Below are 23,298 nucleotides of genomic sequence, written 5' to 3' on the forward strand. Positions count from 1 at the left end.
CTATTGGCATTCTCTCAACCAGATTCATGAGGTAGTCACCTGGAATGCATTTCAATTAACATGTGTGCCTTGTTAAAAGTTAATTTGTGGAATTTCTTTCCTTCTTAATGTGTTTGAGCCAATCAGTTGTGTTGTGACAAGGTAGTGGTGGTATACAGAAGATAGCCCTATTTGGTAAAAGACCAAGTCCATATTATGGCAAGAACAGCTCAAATAATCAAAGAGAAACAACAGTCCATCATTACTTTAAGACATAAAGATCAGTCAATCCGGAAAATGTGAAGAACTTTGAAAGTTTCTTCAAGTGCAGTCACAAAAACCATCAAGCACTATGATGAAACTGGCTCTCATGAGGACCGCCACAGGAAAGGAAGACCCAGAGTTACCTCTGCTGCAGAGGATAAGTTCATTAGAGTTACCAGCCTCAGAAATTGCAGCCCAAATAAGTGCTTCACATAGTTCAAGTAACAGACACATCTCAACATCAACTGTTCAGAGGAGACTGCGTGAATCAGGCCTTCATGGTCAAATTGCTACAAAAGAAACCACTACTAAAGGACACCAATAAGAAGAGACTTGCTTGGGCCAAGAAACACGAGCAATGGACATTAGACCGGTGGAAATCGGTCCCTTTGGTCTGGAGTCCAAATTGGAGGATTTTGGTTCCAACCGCTGCGTCTTTGTGAGACACAGTGTAGGTGAACGGATTATCTCCGCATGCGTTGTTCCCACCGTGAAGCATGGAGGAGGTGGTGTGATGATGCTTTGCTGGTGACACTGTCTGTGATTTATTTAGAATTCAAGGCACAATTAACCAACATGGCTACCACAGCATCCCATCTGGTTTGGGCTTAGTGGGACTATCATTTGTTTTTCAACAGGACAATGACCCAACACACCTCCAGGCTGTGTAAGGGCTATTTGACCAAGAAGGAGAGTGATGAAGTGCTGCATCAGATGACCTGGCCTCCACAATCCCCTGACCTCAACCCAATTCAGATGGTTTGGGATGAGTTGGACCGCAGAGTTAAGGAAAAGCAGCCAACAAGTGCTCAGCATATGTGGGAACTCCTTCAAGACTGTTGGAAAAGCATTTCAGGTGAAGCTGGTTGAGAGAATGCCAAGAGTGTGCAAAGCTGTCATCAAGGCAAAGGGTGGCTACTTTGAAGAATCTCAAATATAAAATATATTTTGATTTGTTTAACACTTTTCTGGTTCCTACATGATTCCATGTGTTATTTCATTGTTTTGATGTCTTCACTATTATTCTACAATGTAGAAAATAGTAAAAACAAAGAAAAACCCTTGAATGAGTAGGTGTGTCCAAACTTTTGACTGGTACTGTATGTGTTGGACCCCTGCTTTGCATCAATGAGGATACTGCGATCGGCATTTCTTGCTGTATTTCCATTTGAAAGCCTTGTGCCATGGAAGCCACGTGGACAGCTCTCTCACACGGAGAAGGAACAGAGGGGAAAGGGAGGCTGGAGGAGAGAATAGGGAAGTTAATGGTAGGGGGCAATAGAGGGGAGAGTATGGTGGGATGAGGGAGGTTGGGGGGAGAGTATCGTAGGGGGAGAGTATCGTAGGGGGAGATGGGGAGAGAGAGATTGAGTACTACAGGTGCTGTGCCGTTGCTACTAGTCAACCCTCCTGTTACATTCTTCTTACTAGGCAATGGAATGCATATTTTCCAAGTGAAGGAAAAATGTAACAATGATTCAACAGCTCAAAGAGAAATTGAGCTGTACGATGGTTTGAGCAATATGTGTGTCAGGAGAGAGGAAACGGAAAGACAAGATGAAACCAAGATGAAGATTCATAAGGTACACTGAAATTCCCATTCCAATTCTTTTCAATGAGAAAAATGTCAATTGGAATTTGTTTTACTTTCGGAAATGACTGGAATTTAAATGGAATGAACCCAACCCTGGTGTGTGTGTGTGTGTGTGTGTGTGTGTGTGTGTGTGTGTGTGTGTGTGTGTGTGTGTGTGTGTGTGTGTGTGTGTGTGTGTGTGTGTGTGTGTGTGTGTAATAACCTGTATGTTTCTGTGCGTGCGTGTATGAATGCATAGTACCTGTGTGTCTCCTGTGTAGCGGCGCTCTAGCAGCCTGTACCAGTAGCAGGTCAGTGAAGAACCTCCGTCTGTCCTCCTCTCCAGGTGGAGACAGACTGACCACCTCCCCGTACGTCCTCTGGAACATCAACTTCACCTGGGAGAGACAACAACTCCACTGTATGAACAAAACCATAGAAACAGCTCATTTCCACTATATCCAATGGATTTGTGCCTGGTGTATGGGATCAGAATATTTGTATTGGATTTGTCCAGACTTGGTGTTGATGGAAAAGCCAATGTAATATTGAAGACAATTGTTTTGAAGTGTCAAGGTCAGTAGCAGTAGACAGGTGTTGAATTAATAAGGCGGTAGGACAGTGCCTCCAACCCATTAAACAAAGGTTCGCCCACGTTGTCACAAACTACATTTGGGAGCATGTACTGTAAATAGCAATGTGTGGGATCTTCTCTTTATCTGTAAAACAATATCACAGTAATATATTCTCCTGCTTTATTCAACACATGTTGCTTTGTTACTGTTGAGCCATTCACTTTCCATAACTTTACTTTTCAAAGCTCAAAGATTAAATTAGCGGTTCCCAAAAGAGCTCCACAATGCCGAGAGGGAGCAAATATCAATATTCTGAGGCAATGAGAAATGCTGAATTTCAGATGAAGGATAAACACAAACCTGTGTTCCATGAAGAGGATCGATGGGTTTTTTGATATTGGCCGTCAATGTTAGCTTGTCAGTCTGTCTAGCTGCTACGACTAGACCTCTTGTGTGTGTGTGTGTGTGTGTGTGTGTGTGTGTGTGTGTGTGTGTGTGTGTGTGTGTGTGTGTGTGTGTGTGTGTGTGTGTGTGTGTGTTAGACAAGTTAACAGAACAGGGCACGGTTTCCCGATAGAGATAAAACACTTGTAAGCCTAAATTCTAACAATGCATATTTTCTACAACGGCCAAAGATGTAACATGCGTTTCCCAAAACACCACACAGAGAGAACGGTCGCTAAGTGCGTTGTTGGAGAATGTGTCGATACTGATAGGATCTATAGATCAGCTTTCTCCAATCAAATCTTAATTTAACATAATTATTTCACAATACTGACTACGGATCAGATCCTAGAGAGATATTACCATTTACGGCTGCAAATATTGAGGTGGCTTATTCTAATGCTTACCCAATAAAAATTCACTAAATAACCGATTTCGCACATCATTGCGCACGTTAGGCTACACCATGAAATATATTGAGTCAAATGATAGACAGTAGCAACATAGAAATCAATTGATTGAACATGAAATGTCTTTCAATATGATTGAAATAGGCCTATAGACTACTGTTTATATTTTAATGCAGTCATCTCGGTTTTCATGTCGCTTGTTTGTATCAATTGCAAAGACATTGGCAACTTTGTATTTGTAGTCCACTTTGTCCTGAAGTTACTGGCGGTTACAGAGAGACGGATAAACCATGCAACTCTACGTGTAATGGAGATGTTTATATAGTGACGAGGGGGGCATCTAACGACCCACGAGTGGTCTGAGGCAAGCGTTAGATTACCAACATGTTCAAGTGCAACGTTAATAACGATGGTTTTGGGAAACAGCTTGGAGATTTAACGATGTTCCTACGAAGGTTCTAACAATGAACTTATCCTTAAGATGCTTTTTGGAAACCTGGCCCAGGACTTGTCTTGTACACAACTTTTGCTGTGTGCCTTTAGCTTCTGTCTGGTTCTGCTTCAGCTAGCTTAAGTCAATGTCTAGTGTTTGTTCATGCTTATACTAACTGGCATCTGGGCAACAACTTCATGTTTGTGTTTTATTCAGGTTGTCCAAACCTGTCCATTTTAGTCTCTTCAACTTTCTGTCTGTTGCCTGGAGTTAAATGTTGAGTAGGTAGGTAGAGGGAGCGATAGAGCAAGAGAGAGAAGCCCCCATCCCAGCTCCTTTGGTGTGTGTGTGTGTGTGTACATGTCTCAAAGATGTGTTGTTTCTATGAATGCAGTGTTCATGAGTTGCGATCAGAGGCCTTAGGAGAAATCAAATTGTTTGTACAAGTACTTCAGAGTGGGTTTGGGGAAGTTAGTAAATACACTGACTCAACAAGACTAACAGTACAGAGAGACAACTACTGGGCCAAAAGGTCCAACCTGGTATTGAACGCCAGTCAGCAACAGGAACACGTTAGCCAACTGAGCTAAAGCCTAGGCGTATGAGTCTTCAGGTCTCAGGAAATGTTACTCATCTGGCAAGCATAGTTAACCGATTGTATAGTACACAACCCTAGACTTCCATGTGGAGAATGTGTTCAAAAGAGCTTGTCATCCAATCACTGTGCAGAATACCCTGAGAGGAGGGCGGGCTTACACAGCTTCTATTCCACAGCCTGCTGTTCACTTCCTACCATATCTTCCTCTGTCTCTCACATTGATTCTCTCTTTCTCTTTGACAAGTTAGTTTGTTTTCTCTTTCTCTCTCCCTCTGTTCTCCTTTCTTTCCCCATCTCTTGGCCAAAGACTCATGGGGGAGAGAGAAAGGAATAGAGGGAGGTAGGGAGAAAGGGATGGAGGGAGGTGCGTTAGGGAGAAAGAGAGACCGAGAGCAGGGGAGCTTCTGTCTGCAGCACACACACACACGGTAATGATTTTACTCCAAGGAAGGCCGTGGAGTATGCAGGGATGTGCGGAGGAACAGCGGAGAAAGGGATGAACAGAGGAGAGAGGAAAGAGAGATAGAGAGAGGAGAGGGCTATCTGGCTGAGGATCAGTGGCGCACAGCAGCAGCAAAGCCAAGCGGAGCCTCTACTGCTCTGGAAAAATAACAAATCCTTTGGTCTGCTAAAATAAAAATGGTATTGCTCTCCCTCCGCTCCTTCAGCTCTCTCCCTGCTCGCTTTTCTCTCCCTCCCTCCACCCCCCCCTTTTCTGTAGTGAACAAGAGAGTGCTGCCACTCAAAGAAGAGACAGACATGAATCGATCGATAAACACATTTTAAAAAGAGAAATGAACAATACAGTTCGAGATGAGTTGATTCGGTATTGTTGAGTGTGTGCGCGTGTTTGTGTGTTCAAATGCTCCATTGAATTGCAGCTTGATTATAGCCTCGCCACCAGCTAAAAGACTAGTATAAAAAAGGAGGGGGATTACCTCTCCCGGTCATTGCTAGTCGGGATACAATGTCAAATTGACGTCGAAGTAGAATTGTTTTGCATTTTAGCTAACCCTAACCCTTTTCCTAACCTTAACCCTATTCTCCTAACCTGCTACATTAATTCTCCTAACCTGCTACGAAAAGTCAATTCTGACATAAACTATATCCCATCTAGACAAAAACACCCTCTCCCCAATCCAGTCAACATGATTGGAGAGGGCATTCATTGTTTTCTAAGAACCCAAAATGGACTCTTGGTTTCACCCTTCATGCCCTCTAAACTAAAGGCTTCAAACAAAGAGACTAAAATAGTGTGTGTGTCTGTCTGTTGCCATTTTTTTCAATGACAGCTGAGATCTCTGGGTGTCTCTCAGGCCTTTACAATATAGACAGATACATTCTGTACTTCAGAAGCAGCTACTGCTCATTGATTGGTTTATTGATTGGAGATTAATCAATGGTGTTGCCACCATACTTGTGTTGGCTGTGCCTGCTGTTCATGCGTTTTGAACACACACACTTCTGCCATCAGCACTACCGCATACTCCTGCCAGTTCCACGAGTGGGGGACTAGTGTGTGTGTGTGTGTGTGTTGGGGACATGGGTGATTCTACAGAAGTGTGACAAGGCTGACAGACCTCCGGACCACACACTGGAACTCGCTCTGCCTCTGAAGCCCAGCAATGATTCACTCTGATAGGGCACAAAGACCCCCTACAAGCCCCTTTAACCTCCAACCTCCATACTTCTCCCACCACCCCCACATTGACCCACCTCTAGCCCAGCTTGAAGGCACTCTGATCAGCCTCAGACACCCCCTTAACTACCCACCCTCAGCAACTACCATCACTCTACCTCCAGCTCACCCACTCCTAGCTGCAGCCCAGCACAGATGCTGTTTACGTGGGCATGGATTCCAGACATGTGCTGGGGAGACTGGCAGCTGGGACCACCACGCCAATTTCTTCTTAACTGACTTGCCTAGTTAAATAAAGGTAAAATAAAATAAATAAATAAATAACCCCTAATGAGTGGACTAACTCAGAGCTGGCACTATGTATAGTGGGAGAAGGGAATGATAGATGCAGGATGACAGAGAGGCAGAGAGAATGAGAGAGGGAGAGGAGACAAAGGGAGAGATAACAAAATTAAGGAAAGTGAGAGAAAAGATTGTGTGTGCGCGGGGAAATGTGGTGCCGGGTAGTATTTTAATTTAACGGACATTTGAGAAATTTACCTGACCCATTGGGTGCGTAACCGGATTAGGGCGTCCACCCACGGTGCTCAGAATGACAGAAATCACATTTAGATTATGGTAATTAATCTTAACAGAACATGTAACTTGAGGATGTAACGACGTGCGTCCTTCTTACCGAATTCGATGCACACTTTGAAAACCTTAGAATAACTGCATTACTTTTCCTCAGCCAACAACATGAGTAACGAACAGCAAAATCACTAGCCCATGTCAATCAACTATCCCCCATAGTAGAAAAGTTTACCTATTCTATTGGTCAGCTTGTCGCTCTGTGCGAGAAAGAAAAAGCCTATTTCAAACAGACTGTGGGACGATACAGCCCAAATTCATATAACCAGTAGGCCTAGGCTACACATTATTCATTTATTTATTTATTTATACACACACACACACACACACATATACATATATATATATACATATATACATATACATATATACATATATATATATATATACACACATACATACATACAGTGGGGGAAAAAAGTATTTAGTCAGCCACCAATTGTGCAAGTTCTCCCGCTTAAAAAGATGAGAGAGGCCTGTAATTTTCATCATAGGTACACGTCAACTATGACAGACAAATTGAGGAAAAAAATCCAGAAAATCACATTGTAGGATTTCTTATGAATTTATTTGCAAATTATGGTGGAAAATAAGTATTTGGTCACCTACAAACAAGCAAGATTTCTGGCTCTCACAGACCTGTAACTTCTTCTTTAAGAGGCTCCTCTGTCCTCTACTAGTTATCTGTATTAATGGCATCTCTTTGAACTTGTTATCAGTATAAAAGACACCTGTCCACAACCTCAAACAGTCACACTCCAAACTCCACTATGGCCAAGACCAAAGAGCTGTCAAAGGACACCAGAAACAAAATTGTAGACCTGCACCAGGCTGGGAAGACTGAATCTGCAATAGGTAAGCAGCTTGGTTTGAAGAAATCAACTGTGGGAGCAATTATTAGGAAATGGAAGACATACAAGACCACTAATAATCTCCCTCGATCTGGGGCTCCACGCAAGATCTCACCCCGTGGGGTCAAAATGATCACAAGAACGGTGAGCAAAAATCCCAGAACCACACGGGGGGACCTAGTGAATGACCTGCAGAGAGCTGGGACCAAAGTAACAAAGCCTACCATCAGTAACACACTACGCCGCCAGGGACTCAAATCCTGCAGTGCAAGACGTGTCCCCCTGCTTAAGCCAGTACATGTCCAGGCCCGTCTGAAGTTTGCTAGAGTGCATTTGGATGATCCAGAAGAGGATTGGGAGAATGTCATATGGTCAGATGAAACCAAAATATAACTTTTTGGTAAAAACTCAACTCGTCGTGTTTGGAGGACAAAGAATGCTGAGTTGCATCCAAAGAACACCATACCTACTGTGAAGCATGGGGGTGGAAAATCATGCTTTGGGGCTGTTTTTCTGCAAAGGGACCTGGACGACTGATCCGTGTAAAGGAAAGAATGAATGGGGCCATGTATCGTGAGATTTTGAGTGAAAACCTCCTTCCACCAGCAAGGGCATTGAAGATGAAACGTGGCTGGGTCTTTCAGCATGACAATGATCCCAAACACACCGCCCGGGCAACGAAGGAGTGGCTTCGTAAGAAGCATTTGAAGGTCCTGGAGTGGCCTAGCCAGTCTCCAGATCTCAACCCCATGGAATATCTTTGGAGGGAGTTGAAAGTCCGTGTTGCCCAGCGACAGCCCCAAAACATCACTGCTCTAGAGGAGATCTGCATGGAGGAATGGGCCAAAATGCCAGCAACAGTGTGTGAAAACCTTGTGAAGACTTACAGAAAACGTTTGACCTGTTTCATTGCCAACAAAGGGTGTATAACAAAGTATTGAGAAACTTTTGATATGACCAAATACTTATTTTCCACCATAATTTGCAAATAAATTCATTAAAAATCCTACAATGTGATTTTCTGGATTTTTTCCCCTCATTTTGTCTGTCATAGTTGACGTGTACCTATGATGAAAATTACAGGCCTCTCTCATCTTTTTAAGTGGGAGAACTTGCACAATTGGTGGCTGACTAAATACTTTTTTTCCCCCACTGTACATATATATACACATACATATATACACATACATACATACATACATATACACACACACACACACATACATATATATACACATATACACACAGTGAGGGAAAAAAGTATTTTATCCCCTAATGATTTTGTATGTTTGCCCACTGACAAAAAAATGATCAGTCTATAATTTTAATGGTAGGTTTATTTGAACAGTGAGAGACAGAATAACAACAAAATCCAGAAAAACGCATGTCAAAAATGTTATAAATTGATTTGCATTTTAATGAGGTAAATAAGTATTTTACCTCCTCTCAATTAGAAAGATTTCTGGCTCCCAGGTGTCTTTTATACAGGTAACGAGCTGAGATAAGGAGTACAGCATCAAATAGCCCCCGCGATATGCAACTTTTCAGGGAAGTTAGGAACCAATATACACAAGCAGTCAGGAAAGCAAAGGCTAACTTTTTCAAACAGAAATGTAGATCCTGTAGCACTAACTCCAAAAAGTTTTGGGACACTGTAAAGTCCATGGAGAATAAGAGCACTTCCTCCCAGTTGCCCACTGCACTGAGGCTAGGAAACACTATCACCACCGATAAATCTACAATAATCGAGAATTTCAACAAGCATTTTGCTACAGCTGGCCATGCTTTCCATCTGGCTACCACTACCCCGGCCACCAACTCTGCACCCTCTGCTGCAACTTGCCCATGCCCCCCCCACTTCTCCTTCACACAAATTCAGACCGCTGATGTTTTGAAAGCGCTGCAAAATCTGGACCCCTACAAATCAGCTGGGCTAGACAATCTGGACCCTTTCTTTCTAAAACTAGCCGCCGAAATTGTCGCAACCCCTATTACTAGTCTGTTCAACCTCTCTTTCATAACGTCTGAGATCCCCAGAGATTGGAAAGCTGCCGCGGTCATCCCCCTCTTCAAAGGGGGTGACACTCTAGATCCAAACTGCTACAGACCTATATCCATCCTGCCCTGCCTTTCGAAAGTATTTGAAAGCCAAGTTAACAAACAGATCACCGACCATTTCGAATACCACCGTACCTTCTCCGCTATGCAATCCGGTTTCCGAGCTGGTCATGGGTGCACTTCAGCCACGCTCAAGGTCCTAAACGATATTATAACCGCGATTGATAATAGACAGTACTGTGCAGCCGTCTTCATCGACCTGGCCAAGGCTTTCGACTCTGTCAACCACCGCATTCTTATTGGCAGACTAAATAGCCTTGGTTTCTCAAATGAGTGCCTCGCCTGGTTCACCAACTACTTCTCAGATCGAGTTCAGTGTGTCAAATCGGAGGGCCTGTTGTCTGGACCTATGGCAGTCTCTATGGGGGTGCCACAGGGTTCAATTCTTGGGCCGACACTTTTCTCCGTGTATATGTACTCCCGAGTGGCGCAGTGGTCTAAGGCTGTGCCACTAGAGATCCTGGTTCGAATCCAGGCTCTGTCGTAGCCGGCCGTGACCGGGAGACCCATGGGGCGGCGCACAATTGGCCCAGCGTCGTCCAGGGTAGGGGAGGGAATGGCCGGCAGGGATGTAGCTCAGTTGGTAGAGCATGGCGTTTGCAACGCCAGGGTTGTGGGTTCGATTCCCATGGGGGTATGAAAAATAAAAAATTATGTATGCACTCACTAACTGTAAGTCGCTCTGGATAAGAGCGTCTGCTAAATGACTAAAATGTAAATGTAAATATCAATGATGTCGCTCTTGCTGCTGGTGACTCTCAGATCCACCTCTACGCAGACGACACCATTTTGTATACATCTGGCCCTTCATTGGACACTGTGTTAACAAACCTCCAAACGAGCTTCAATGCCATACAACACTCCTTCAGTAGCCTCCAACTGCTCTTAAACACTAGTAAAACTAAATGCATGCTTTTCAATCGAACGCTGCTGGCACCCGCCCACCCGACTAGAATCACCACTCTCGACGGGTCTGACCTAGAGGATGTGGACAACTACAAATACCTAGGTGTCTGGTTAGACTGTAAACTCAACTTCCAGACTCACATAAAGAATCTCCAATCCAAAGTTAAATCTAGAATCGGCTTTCTATTTCGCAACAAAGCCTCCTTCACTCATGCTGCCAAACATGCCCTCGTAAAACTGACTATCCTACCGATCCTTGACTTCGGCGATGTCATTTACAAAATAGCCTCCAACACTCTACTCAGCAAATTGGATGTAGTCTATCACAGTGCCATCCGTTTTGTCTCCAAAGCCCCATACACTACCCACCACTGTGACCTGTACGCTCTTGTTGGCTGGTCCTCACTACATGTTCGTCGTCAAACCCACTGGCTCCAGGCCATCTATAAATCACTGCTAGGCAAATCCCTGCCTTATCTTAGCTCATTGGTCACCATAGCAGCACCCACCCGTAGTCTGCACTCCAGCAGGTATATCTCACTGGTCATTCCCAAAGCCAACACCTCCTTTGGCCGCCATTCCTTCCAGTTCTCTGCTGCCAATGACTGGAACGAATTGCAAAAATCTCTGAAGCTGGAGACTCTTATCTCCCTCAATAACTTTAAGCATCAGTTGTCAGAGCACCTTACCGATCACTGCACCTGTACACAGCCCATCTGAAATTAGCCCACCCAACTACCTCATCCCTATATTGTTATTTATTTTGCTCTTTTGCACCCCAGTATCTCTATTTGCACATAATCTCTTGCACATCTAGCATTCCAGTGTTAATACTATTGTAATTATTTTGCACTATAGCCTATTTATTGCCTTACCTCCATACCTTGCTACATTTGCACACACTGTATATATATTTTCTGTTGTATTTTTGACTTTATGTTTTTTACCACATATGTAACTCTGTTGTTTTTATTGCACTGCTTTGCTTTATCTTGGCCAGGTCGCAGTTGTAAATGAGAACCTGTTCTCAACTGGCTTACCTGGTTAAATAAAGGTGAAATAAAAAAATAAATAAAACACTCTTAAAGGGAGTGCTCCTAATCTCAGCTTGTTACCTGTATAAAAGACACCTGTCCACAGAAGCAATCAATCAATCAGATTCCAAACTCTCCACCATGGCCAAGACCAAAGAGCTCTCCAAGGATGTCAGGGACAAGATGGTAGACCTACACAAGGCTGGAATGGGCTACAAGACCATCGCCAAGCAGCTTGGTGAGAAGGTGACAATTGGTGCGATTATTCGCAAATGGAAGAAACACAAAAGACCTGTCAATCTCCCTCGGCCTGGGGCTCCATGCAAGATCTCACCTCGTGGAGTTGCAATGATCATGAGAACGGTGAGGAATCAGCCCAGAACTACACGGGAGGATCTTGTCAATGATGATATCAAGGCAGCTGGGACCATAGTCACCAAGAAAACAATTGGTAACACACTACGCTGTGAAGGACTGAAACCCTGCAGCGCCCGCAAGGTCTCCCTGCTCAAGAAAGCACATTTACAGGCCCGTCTGAAGTTTGCCAATGAACATCTGAATGATTCAGAGGAGAACTGGGTGAAAGTGCTGTGGTCAGATGAGACCAAAATCGAGCTCTTTGGCATCAACTCAACTCGCCGTGTTTGGAGGAGAAGGAATGCTGCCTATGACCCCAAGAACACCATACCCACCGTCAAACATGGAGGTGGAAACATTATGCTTTGGGGGTGTTTTTCTGCTAAGGGGACAGGACAACTTCACCGCATCAAAGGGACGATGGACGGGGCCATGTACCGTCAAATCTTGGGTGAGAACCTCCTTCCCTCAGCCAGGGCATTGAAAATGGGTCGTGGATGGGTATTCCAGCATGACAATTACCCAAAACACACAGCCAAGGCAACAAAGGAGTGGCTCAAGAAGAAGCACATTAAGGTCCTGGAGTGGCCTAGCCAGTCTCCAGACCTTAATCCCATAGAAAATATGTGGAGGGAGCTGAAGGTTCGAGTTGCCAAACGTCAGCCTCGAAACCTTAATGACTTGGAGAAGATCTGCAAAGAGGAGTAGGACAAAATCCCTCCTGAGATGTGTGCAAATCTGGTGGCCAACTACAAGAAACATCTGACCTCTATGATTGCCAACAAGGGTTTTGCCACCAAGTACTAAGTCATGTTTTGCAGAGGGGTCAAATACTTATTTCCCTCATTAAAATGCAAATCAATTTATAACATTTTTGACATGCATTTTTCTGGATTTTGTTGTTGTTATTCTGTCTCTCACTGTTCAAATAAACCTACCACTAAAATTATAGACTGATCATGTCTTTGTCAGTGGGCAAACGTACAAAATCAGCAGGGGATCAAATACTTTGTTCCCCTCACTGTATGTATGCATGTATGTATACAGTGGGGGAAAAAAGTATTTAGTCAGCCACTTATCTTCCACCATAATTTGCAAATAAATTCATTAAAAATCCTACAATGTGATTTTCTGGATTTTTTTTCCTCATTTTGTCTGTCACAGGCCTCTCATCTTTTTAAGTGGGAGAACTTGCACAATTGGTGGCTGACTAAATACTTTTTTCCCCACTGTGTGTGGGGAGAACAAGTATTTGATACGCTGCCGATTTTGCAGGTTTTCCAACTTACAAAGCATGTAGAGGTCTGTAATTTCTATCATAGGTACACTTCAACTGTGAGAGACGGAATCTAAAACAAAAATCCAGAAAATCACATTGTATGATTTTTAAGTAATTCCTTTGCATTTTATTGCATGACAAAAGTATTTGATCACCTACCAACCAGTAAGAATTCCGGCTCTCACAGACCTGTTAGTTTTTCTTTAAGAAGCCCTCCTGTTCTCCACTCATTACCTGTATTAACTGCACCTGTTTGAACTCGTTACCTGTATAAAAGACACCTGTCCACACACTCAATCAAACAGACTCCAACCTCTCCAAAATGGCCAAGACCAGAGAGCTGTGTAAGGTAATCAGGGATACAATTGTAGACCTGCACAAGGCTGGGATGGGCTACAGGACAATAGGCAAGCAGCTTGGTGAGAAGGCAACAACTGTTGGCGCAATTATTAGAAAATGGAAGAAGTTCAAGATGACGGTCAATCACCCTCGGTCTGGGGCTCCATGCAAGATCTCACCTCGTGGGGCATCAATGATCATGAGGAAGGTGAGGGATCAGCCCAGAACTACACGGCAGGACCTGGTCAATGACCTGAAGAGAGCTGGGACCACAGTCTCAAAGAAAACCATTAGTAACGCACTACGCCGTCATGGATTAAAATCATGCAGCGCACGCAAGGTCCCCCTGCTCTAGCCAGCGCATGTCCAGGCCCGTCTGAAGTTTGCCAATGACCATCTGGATGATCCAGAGGAGGAATGGGAGAAGGTCATGTGGTCTGATGAGAAAAAAATAGCTTTTTGGTCTAAACTCCACTCGCCGTGTTTGGAGGAAGAAGAAGGATGAGTACAACCCCAAGAACACCATCCCAACCGTGAAGCATGGAGGTGGAAACATCATTCTTTGGGGATGCTTTTCTGCAAAGGGGACAGGACGACTGCACCGTATTGAGGGGAGGATGGATGGGGCCATGTATCGCGAGATCTTGGCCAACAACCTCCTTCCCTCAGTAAGAGCATTGAAGATGGGTCGTGGCTGGGTCTTCCAGCATGACAACGACCCGAAACACACAGCCAGGGCAACTAAGGAGTGGCTCCGTAAGAAGCATCTCAAGGTCCTGGAGTGGCCTAGCCAGTCTCCAGACCTGAACCGTATAGAAAATCTTTGGAGGGAGCTGAAAGTCCGTATTGCCCAGCGACAGCCCCGAAACCTGAAGGATCTGGAGAAGGTCTGTATGGAGGAGTGGGCCAAAATCCCTGCTGCAGTGTGTGCAAACCTGGTCAAGACCTACAGGAAACGTATGATCTCTGTAATTGCAAACAAAGGTTTCTGGATCAAATATTAAGTTCTGCTTTTCTGATGTATCAAATACTTATGTCATGCAATAAAATGCAAATTAATTACTTAAAAATCATACAATGTGATTTTCTGGATTTTTGTTTTAGATTCCGTCTCTCACAGTTGAAGTGTACCTATGATAAAAAAATTACAGACCTCTACATGCTTTGTAAATAGGAAAACCTGCAAAATCGGCAGTGTATCAAATACTTGTTCTCCCCACTGTGTGTGTGTGTGTGTGTGTGTGTGTGTGTGTGTGTATATATATATATATATATTGTCATGCTGGAAGACCCAGCCACGACCCATATATATATATATATATATATATATATATATATATATATATATATATATATATATATATATATATATATATATTAGGGGTGTAACGATCCATCTACTACATCGATGTATCGATTTATATTCCTATGATCCAACTACATCGATCTGTGCTCGGCGAGTTGGCCTTTTGGACAACATATATCGATCTAACATCGTTTTAAAATGTAATAAATCGATTGTATCGATACTAGGAAATAACCCATTGGATTTAAGCACGTAAGACTTTATATGGATGTTTTTTCTTAGCACTTTTAATGATAAAGGCTTTAAACATTACTCGATTCAGTCTGCCTATCCGTGACGTCATCGCGCCAGCAGCAGCGCAAAGGCGCCAAGACAACAAAACATAGCATGGCGGACTACAGAGGAGAAGCCGACGAGCGAGAAATTATCAAGCCACCATTGCGGTCCTTACAAGAAACAGGAATCTAGGAAACTTCACCTGCACTGTCCAGAATCCAGGTATTTATTTCAGTCACACTGGTTGAATTTTTTGGCTAAAAGGTTACTGAATCGATTTCAAGTCACTGAATCGTTTCGGATCGTATCGTTCTAAATGAACCAATATCGTCCTTGAATCGTATCGACAACCACGAATCGTGATACAAATCGAATCGTTGTTAAAACGAATCGTTACACCCCTAATAAATATATATATATATATATATATATATATATATATATATATATATATATATATATATATATATATATATATATATATATATATATATATATACACACACACACACACACATATACACACACAATTTTAAGCAATGAAGCTGATGCAACAGATCATGTTGTTGCTTTTTAGCAATTTTGGACGACATGGTTCCAGTAATGCCTGGCGAAAACCAAACTCTGCATTCCACAGTAAGAACATCATACCAAAGGTCAAGCATGGTGGTGGTGGTGTGATGGTTTGGGGATGCTTTGCTGCCTCAGGACCTGGACGACTTGCCTTAATAGAAGGAATCATGAATTCTACAGGAGAATGTCTGACCATCCGTCTGTGAGCTGAAGCGCAGCTGGGTCATGCAGCAAGACAATGATCCAAAATACACAATCAAGTCAACATGAACATTTCTAAAAAGCAACAAATTGGAAGTTTTGGAATGGCCTAGTCAAAGTCCAGACCTAATCCCAATTGAGATGTTGTGGCAGGACTTGAAACGAGCAGTTCATGCTTGAAAACCCACACGTCACTGAGTTAAAGCAGTTCTGCATGGAAGAGTGGGCCAAAATTCCTCCACAGCGACGTGAGAGACTGATCAACAACTATAGGAAGCATTTGGTTGGAGTCATTGCAGCTAAAGGTGTCACAACCAGTTATTGAGTGTAAGGGGGCAATAACTTTTTCACACAGGGGAATTGGGTGTTGCATAACTTTGTTTATGAAATAAATATGTAATTTTTATTTAATATTAGGTTTTGGTTGAAGATCTGATAACATTCAGTATCACAAATATGCAAAAGCAGAGAAAATTAGAAAGGGGGCAAATACTTTTTCATAGCACTGTATGTTTTCAAAATGCTTACTGCCTCCAGCTCATTGCAAAGTAGTGCATGACGATCTGAATCCTGCCTACCGTTGCCTATATGCACTTGAAATGGGAAGCACGCTTCAAATTACCAGTTGTGGCCTTCAAAACACGTGATTGCATTTAGAATTGCTACGCAATGATCAGGCTTATAAAAGCACGTTTCATTCCAGCAGCAACAAATAAACTGTTACAGAAGCTGTAGCTCTCACACTGTCTGACAGATGTTTTGCTCATAGGCTCTGAATCTCCCTGTTCACCTATGATTGCATGGCCAGGCACGACACCAACACCATCATCAGCTTTGCCGACGACAACTGTGGTAGGCCTGTTCACCGAAAACGATGAGACAGCCTTCTAGGGAGGAATTCAGAGACCTATCTTGCACTACTCATCTCATATGTATATTCTGCATTCTATTCTATAATATTCTACTGTATCTTAGTCCATGCCACTCTGTCATTGTTTGTCCATATATATATATATATATATATATATATATATATATATATATATATACTTAAATCCCATTCCTTACTAGTTTTGTGTGTATATGTTGTGAAATTGTTAGATATTACTGCACTGTCGGAGCTAGAAGCACAAGCATTTCGCTACACCCGCTATATCATCTGCTAAACATGTATCTGTGACAAATAAAATTTGATTTGATTTGAGACCTGGCCGTGTGGTGCCAGGATAACAACCTCTCCCTCAACGTGATCAAGACAAAAGGAGATGATTGTGGACTACAGGAGTAAAAATAAATAAAAAAAGAGGACTGCGCACGCCCCCATTCTCATCGAAGGGGCTGTAGTGGAACAGGTTGAGAGCTTCAAGTTCCTTGGTGTTCACATCAAACTATCATGGTCCAAACACACCAAGACAGTCGTGAAGAGGGCACGACAAAGCCTATTCCCCCTCAGGAAACTGAAAAGATATGTCATGGGTCCTCAGATCCTCAAAAAGTTATACAGCTGCACCATCGAGAGCATCCTGACTGGTTGCATCACCGCCTGGTATGGCAACTGCTTGGCCTCCAACTGCAAGGCCCTACAGAGGGTAGTGCGTACGGCCCAGTACATCACTGGGGCCAAGCTTCCTGCCATCCAGGACCTCTATACCAGGCGGTGTCAGAGGAAAGCCCTCAAAATTGTCAAAGACTCCAGCCACCCTAGTCATAGACTGTTCTCTCTGCTACCGCACAGCAAGTGATACCAGAGCACCAAGTCTAGGTCCAAAAGGCTTCTTAACAGCTTCTACCCCCAAGCCATAAGACTCCTGAACAGCTAATCAAATGGCTACCCGGACTATTCGCATTGCCCCCCCCCCCCAAAGGCAAAGCACACCTCTAGATTATCTCTTGTAGTCTTAATTAATTGGTGTGCATGCAAATAGTCATTATTTTTTAATTTCTCTAGCCCGCTCTAGAGCTTAAACGATTTAAGCTATTAACACGAAACCAACTTCCAAATGTCCAGACTGCCCCAAATCGGAATTGCTTGAAAAAAAAATGTTTTATAGCATTTATACTTTTTGAACTATAACAATATTTAAATGAGCGCCCAATGCATTTCAATGGCAAAATAATGCCCACAGACTTTCACCGTTTAAGTGATCAACTCCAGATCAACGTTGAGATGTTCAGACTGCCCCTACTTAGATTGCTTGTCAAAGGATTTCTGAAGATATGTATACTTTTTGAACTATAACGATTTTAAATGTGCATAAACATGGGTTTAAATGAGAACCATAGGTACACAATATACTACATGACCAAAAGTATGTGGACACCTGCTTGTCGAACATCTCAGTTGGTCCCCCCTTTCCTGCTAAAACAGCCTCCACTCTTCTGGGAAGGCTTTCCACTAGATGTTGGAACATTGCTGTGGGGACTTGCTTCCATTCAGCCACAAGAGCATGAGTGAGGTCGGGCACTGATGTTGGGCGATGTTGGGAATGGTATTTGTCTGTTAGGGTAGGCTACACTCCGTCTGTAAAGTAATGCTGCTTCTGAACTGGGACTATCTCCCATCACTAGGTGACCAGAACTGTCGATCCTAGCACGCCTGCTTCCTGCACGCAAACCACTCTTTCCTAAAAATAGTACTTTAAAGTTTGTTAAATATCCTAACTTAAAATTCTTAAATCTTTATCAAATTGAATTATGTAAATTAGAATAAAATAACTCACCTACAGCAAATCGAACCGTTTAAGCTAAAGACACCAAACCAACTTTCTCATGTTCAGGCTATCCTAACTTCACATTCTTAAAAACGTTTAAACTATAAACAGTGGTAATTATCGTAAAACTTCATGGATTCAAGGCCAAAAATAACACAGTGGTGGACATTTTCGTCAGGAAATTTACTTTGCTAGTTTTGCAATGGGATTTTTTTTTATTTTACCAGGCAATTGGCCTGTGCCAGTTTATCGGCTTTTCATTTATAAAAATTGTATCAGCAAAAAGCCGGCTATTACCGGCTAATGGAAACCCTGGTGTGTTTAGCCTACCTCCTGTGGTAGCTGTGTGTAGCAGGTATCTGTGGTAGCGAGGATGAGGAGGGGGGTGAAAGAGGGGACGTCCTGGAGCAGAGAGAGGAAGGTATTCTTTACAGTGTCGCTAACCGAATCCCACCAATCACAGATATGAGGCATGAACACCACACTGGGCACGCTCCGACGCGCCTCACGGAACACCTGACGGACACACACAACAGCCAGACATCATACATTTGCGATATGTATATTTGCGATCTGTATGAATGTGTGTGTGTGTTTATATATGTAGAAGTGTGTGTGTGTGTTACCTGAGCGCAGGACTCCTCGGGTGTCTTGGCGCTGACAGAGTAGAGTGTGGGCAGGTCTAGGCAGTGGACAGACAGCTTGTCCAGGTGGTGTAGCACAGCAGGGGCCAGGTGAGAACCCTGTCCCAAGCCGGGGGGACCCGCCAGCAGCAGTCGAGGCCGGTACGACGTGGGCTGATGGAGAGCTGATCTGGAGGGAGGAGAAGAGAGGGATAATCAGCTTCTATCTTTTAAATGTGTCCTTACATTACCAAATAGGCTATCAGTCTCCAGTTGATTGATAAAACTGTTAGAGGACTATAATGTCCATAATCATATTTCATAATATTTAAACATATTAGCCATCTATAGCAGATAAGGTTCCTCCTAGATTGATGTGAATCTAATAGAGAACATTTCTCTTCCCTCTCCTGTATTGATGACAGGACTGAAGGATGACTAATGGTTTAACTTCGACTTAACTCCTGTCATTCTACTTGTGGCCACAAGGTGGCAATAAAATGCCATGATACAGTTGGGTGTGTGTGTCTATGGGTAGAGGCTAGGTGTGTTCTGCAGTCAGACTCACGTGGTGAAGTGTAGGAAGGGTGTGTGTGCAGTAGAGGAGGGGTGTGTGTGTGTCTTTGGGGATCCAGGCTGTAGGTTGTAGATGGAGGGAGCTGCTACGTCTGTCTCGTCTTCACTGAACTCCTCCTCTAGCAGATGATTGTCAACGTCTAGTAGGAAGGAAGGAAGGACAGGAGGAAATACTGTCAGACAAACTGTGTGTGCCGCCTAGAAATAAAACTGACATCAAAACTCAGATGTTGGATTGACACTGAACAAAAATAAACGCAACATGCTACAATTTCAAAGATTTTTACTGAGTTACAGTTCATTTAAAGGAAATCAGTCAATTGAAATACATAAATTAGGCCCTAATCTATGGATTTCACATGACTGGAAATACAGATATGCATCTGTTGGTCACAAATACTTAAAAAAAAAGTTGGGGCGTGGATCAGAAAACCAGTCAGTATCTGATTTGCCCTCAAGCAGCGTGAAAATCTCCTTCGCATAGAGTTGATCAGGCTGTTGATTGAGGCCTGTGGAATGTTGTCCCACTCCTCTTCAATGGCTGTGCTTAGTTGCTGGATATTGTCGGGAACTGGAACATGTTGTCGTACACGTCGATCCAGAGAATCCCAAACATGCTCAATGGGTGACATGTCTGGTGAGTATGCAGGCCATGGAAGAACTGGGACATTTTCAGCTTCAAGGAATTGTGTATAGATCCTTGCGACATGGTGCTATGCGTTATCATAAAGGGCCTCAGGATCTCGTCACGGTATCTCTGTGCATTCAAATTGTCAACAATAAAATGCAATTGTGTTCATTGTCCGTAGCTTATGCCTGCCCATAACATAACCCCACCGCCACCATGGGGGACTCTGTTCACAATGTTGACATCAGCAAACCGCTCGCCCACACTACGCCATAGACGCCGTCTGCCATCTTCCCGGTACAGTTGAAACCGGGATTCATCCATGAAGAGCACAATTCTCCAGCGTGCTAGTGGCCATCGAAGGTGAGCATTCGCCCACTGAAGTCCGTTAAGACGCCGAACTGCAGTCAGGTCAAGACCCTGGTGAGGACAACGAGCACGCAGATGAGCTTCCCTAAGACGGTTTCTGACCGTTTGTGCAGAAATCCTTTGGTGGTGCAAACCCTCATCAGCTGTCCGGGTGGCTGGTCTCAGACGACCCCGCAGGTGAAGAAGCCGGATGTGAAGTTTTATAATATGTCTACAAAAATATGTTCAAGTCCTTACAATTTAAAATAACTTATATTAACAGCCCCTTGAGCAGAAATTGCTCCAGCAAGGGGGAAAAAAAATTGAGAAAGCTCTGGTCTTATTAGTAGAGACATCATGGTTTATTAGGGAGGACTGTGGAGTGCTAAATGGAAGTTATTAAATAAGCATGAGAGACAGTACAACTCCCAGCAGATATGGGGTGTGAGAGAGAGAGAAAAAGAGAAGAGAAGAGAAGAGGAGAGGAAGAGAGAGGGGAAAAAGAGGAGGCAAAAAGAGACAGATGGACAGAAAGAGCAATCCCGTACCTCCTCTACTCTCCCTGTGCTGTGATTCTGCATGGGGGAAGACTCGGAGCAGGACCTCCAGCACTGTGGCCAGTGTGTTGGCCAGTAGGGGGCGTATGTTGGGGGCCAGGGCTCGGCCTGGAGGGGCCTGGGCTCTCTGGGAGGCTGGGACGATGGTACGCAGGGCGCGGCTGAAGTCCCCAGGCCCTAGCACGATGGTACTGATAGAGACAGATAGATCAATAAATCAATACTTGATCCAGAATATAAATTCAGTGTCAGCAGATTATAAAGAGTTAGGGGACAATTCTAACTTCCACTTCAGTCAAACGTTGTATTAACCATGCTTTGATGTCAATGGGAGGCTACATGGAAATTAAACTTAAGTGGAAGTTAGGATTCGCCCCATACAGACAAGATGATGGATTCCTGTCTATTAATACAGACTTCTCCTCCTCTCCATGGTTACCTGACATCCAGCTGCAGCTTAACACTGCTGCCATAGATCTGGGGGTATCGCCGGCGCAGTGCCACCAGGGCCGCCTCTGTGCAAAGTGCTTTGATGTCGGCGCCGCAGTAACCTGGAGCAAGGGAGTGGACGGGTTAAATGAATGAACAGAAAAGGAAGTAGACTAAACATAAAGTTAAAGTTGTAAACGTTAATAAATGTAAGTAAATATAAGTCAGTCTCTCTTACCGACACATTTCTCGGCCAGCTCGTCCACAAACTGCTCAGCCAGTCTGGGGTTCCAGTCCCGAGTGTGGATCTCAAGGATTTGCCTTCGGGCCTAGGGACAGAGAGAAAAAGACGAAGAAAGAGAAAGACAGAAAGAAGGAGAGAGAAATAAAGGGAGAGAGAAATGTTTAATAAATAAATAAAACGACCCTGCTCACACCAGTGGGTTTTTGGACACCAAAATCTCTCTCTGCCGGCTGTCTCCCTCTGTGTGTGTGTGTGTGTGTGTGTGTGTGTGTGTGTGTGCGCGCAAAAGGTTGACATCGCCCAACCCTATTGTGATTATGTAACCATAAAACATTGTGATGTTATCGCCCCCTATTGGCCAACCCTATTTTTGAAACTCTACTAAAACGACAGATGGGCTATAGGGCGTAATTGAATGAAACTGGACGAATCATGACGAAAGATACTGTTGTTGAAAGCCTGGGCAGAGGGTAAGTGCGGGCAAATATTTTTCTAATAGTCCTTTCTGGTGGACGGGCTTCAGCATGGAGCAGGTTTGTGTGTGTGGCGCGCTGTGATGGAGCAGTGAGGAACGGGCCGTCTTACCGTAGTGACATCACGGGCTGGATAGAAGCAGTCTAGTCTTCACAACTGGATAATAATTGCTTTGTTTGCCTCAAAATAACAGACAAATAAATAATATTGTTTGTTCTATCATCATAAAGCTGTGATTGAGAATAGCCTATGCCTAGGCTGTATAGACTTTCATTCTTGTAAGCCACAACTTCAGGACAACACCTTCATAGGCTAGAATATTTGGGAAATAAGCTACTGTTCATAACTTCAACTTGTCTTAAAGCTTGTATGATAAGGCCAGTAGGAGGAATGAGGACGGGTTATTGGCCATTTGGTTTTCAACCTCGCATGGAGGGATTTTCCCAGCCCGCATGATCACATCTTTCTTAATAAGATTAAACTTGTCATTAGATTTTATTTATTGTCTCTCATTATTAGTCTCCTGGCTACCTTACAGTCTTAGGCTTCAAATAACTTTGAGATTCATTGTTTGACCAGGAGAAATCCATACATAAAATGATGAAGTGTAGCCTTCAGTGATATTCATAGCCTATCGAACGGAGAGTGTAGCCTTCAGTGATATTCATAGCCTATCGAACGGAGAGTGTAGCCTTCAGTGATATTCATAGCCTATCGAACGGAGAGTGTAGCCTTCAGTGATATTCATAGCCTATCGAACGGAGAGTGTAGCCTTCAGTGATATTCATAGCCTATCGAACGGAGAGTGTAGCCTTCAGTGATATTCATAGCCTATCGAACGGAGAGTGTAGCCTTCAGTGATATTCATAGCCTATCGAACAGAGAGTGTAGCCTTCAGTGATATTCATAGCCTATCGAACGGA

The 23,298-nt window shown here is 43.5% G+C and overlaps 1 protein-coding gene across 1 annotated transcript in view; it reads right to left on the bottom strand.

Moving 5' to 3' along the window:
- atad2b (ATPase family AAA domain containing 2B) overlaps positions 1 to 23,298 on the bottom strand; it is a 117,959-nt gene that overhangs the window by 72,628 nt on the left and 22,033 nt on the right. Inside the window, exons 14-20 of the mRNA XM_084149509.1 lie at positions 21,896 to 21,986; positions 21,668 to 21,779; positions 21,220 to 21,419; positions 19,688 to 19,835; positions 19,123 to 19,309; positions 18,827 to 19,012; positions 2,079 to 2,214 (exon numbers count right to left, since the gene is read on the bottom strand). Coding sequence (XP_084005635.1) covers positions 2,079 to 2,214; positions 18,827 to 19,012; positions 19,123 to 19,309; positions 19,688 to 19,835; positions 21,220 to 21,419; positions 21,668 to 21,779; positions 21,896 to 21,986 — 1,060 coding nt within the window. The remainder of the gene's footprint in view (positions 1 to 2,078; positions 2,215 to 18,826; positions 19,013 to 19,122; positions 19,310 to 19,687; positions 19,836 to 21,219; positions 21,420 to 21,667; positions 21,780 to 21,895; positions 21,987 to 23,298) is intronic.

Source organism: Coregonus lavaretus (genome assembly GCF_964263955.1).
Source record: "Coregonus lavaretus genome assembly, chromosome: 31".
NCBI lineage: Eukaryota > Metazoa > Chordata > Actinopteri > Salmoniformes > Salmonidae > Coregonus > Coregonus lavaretus.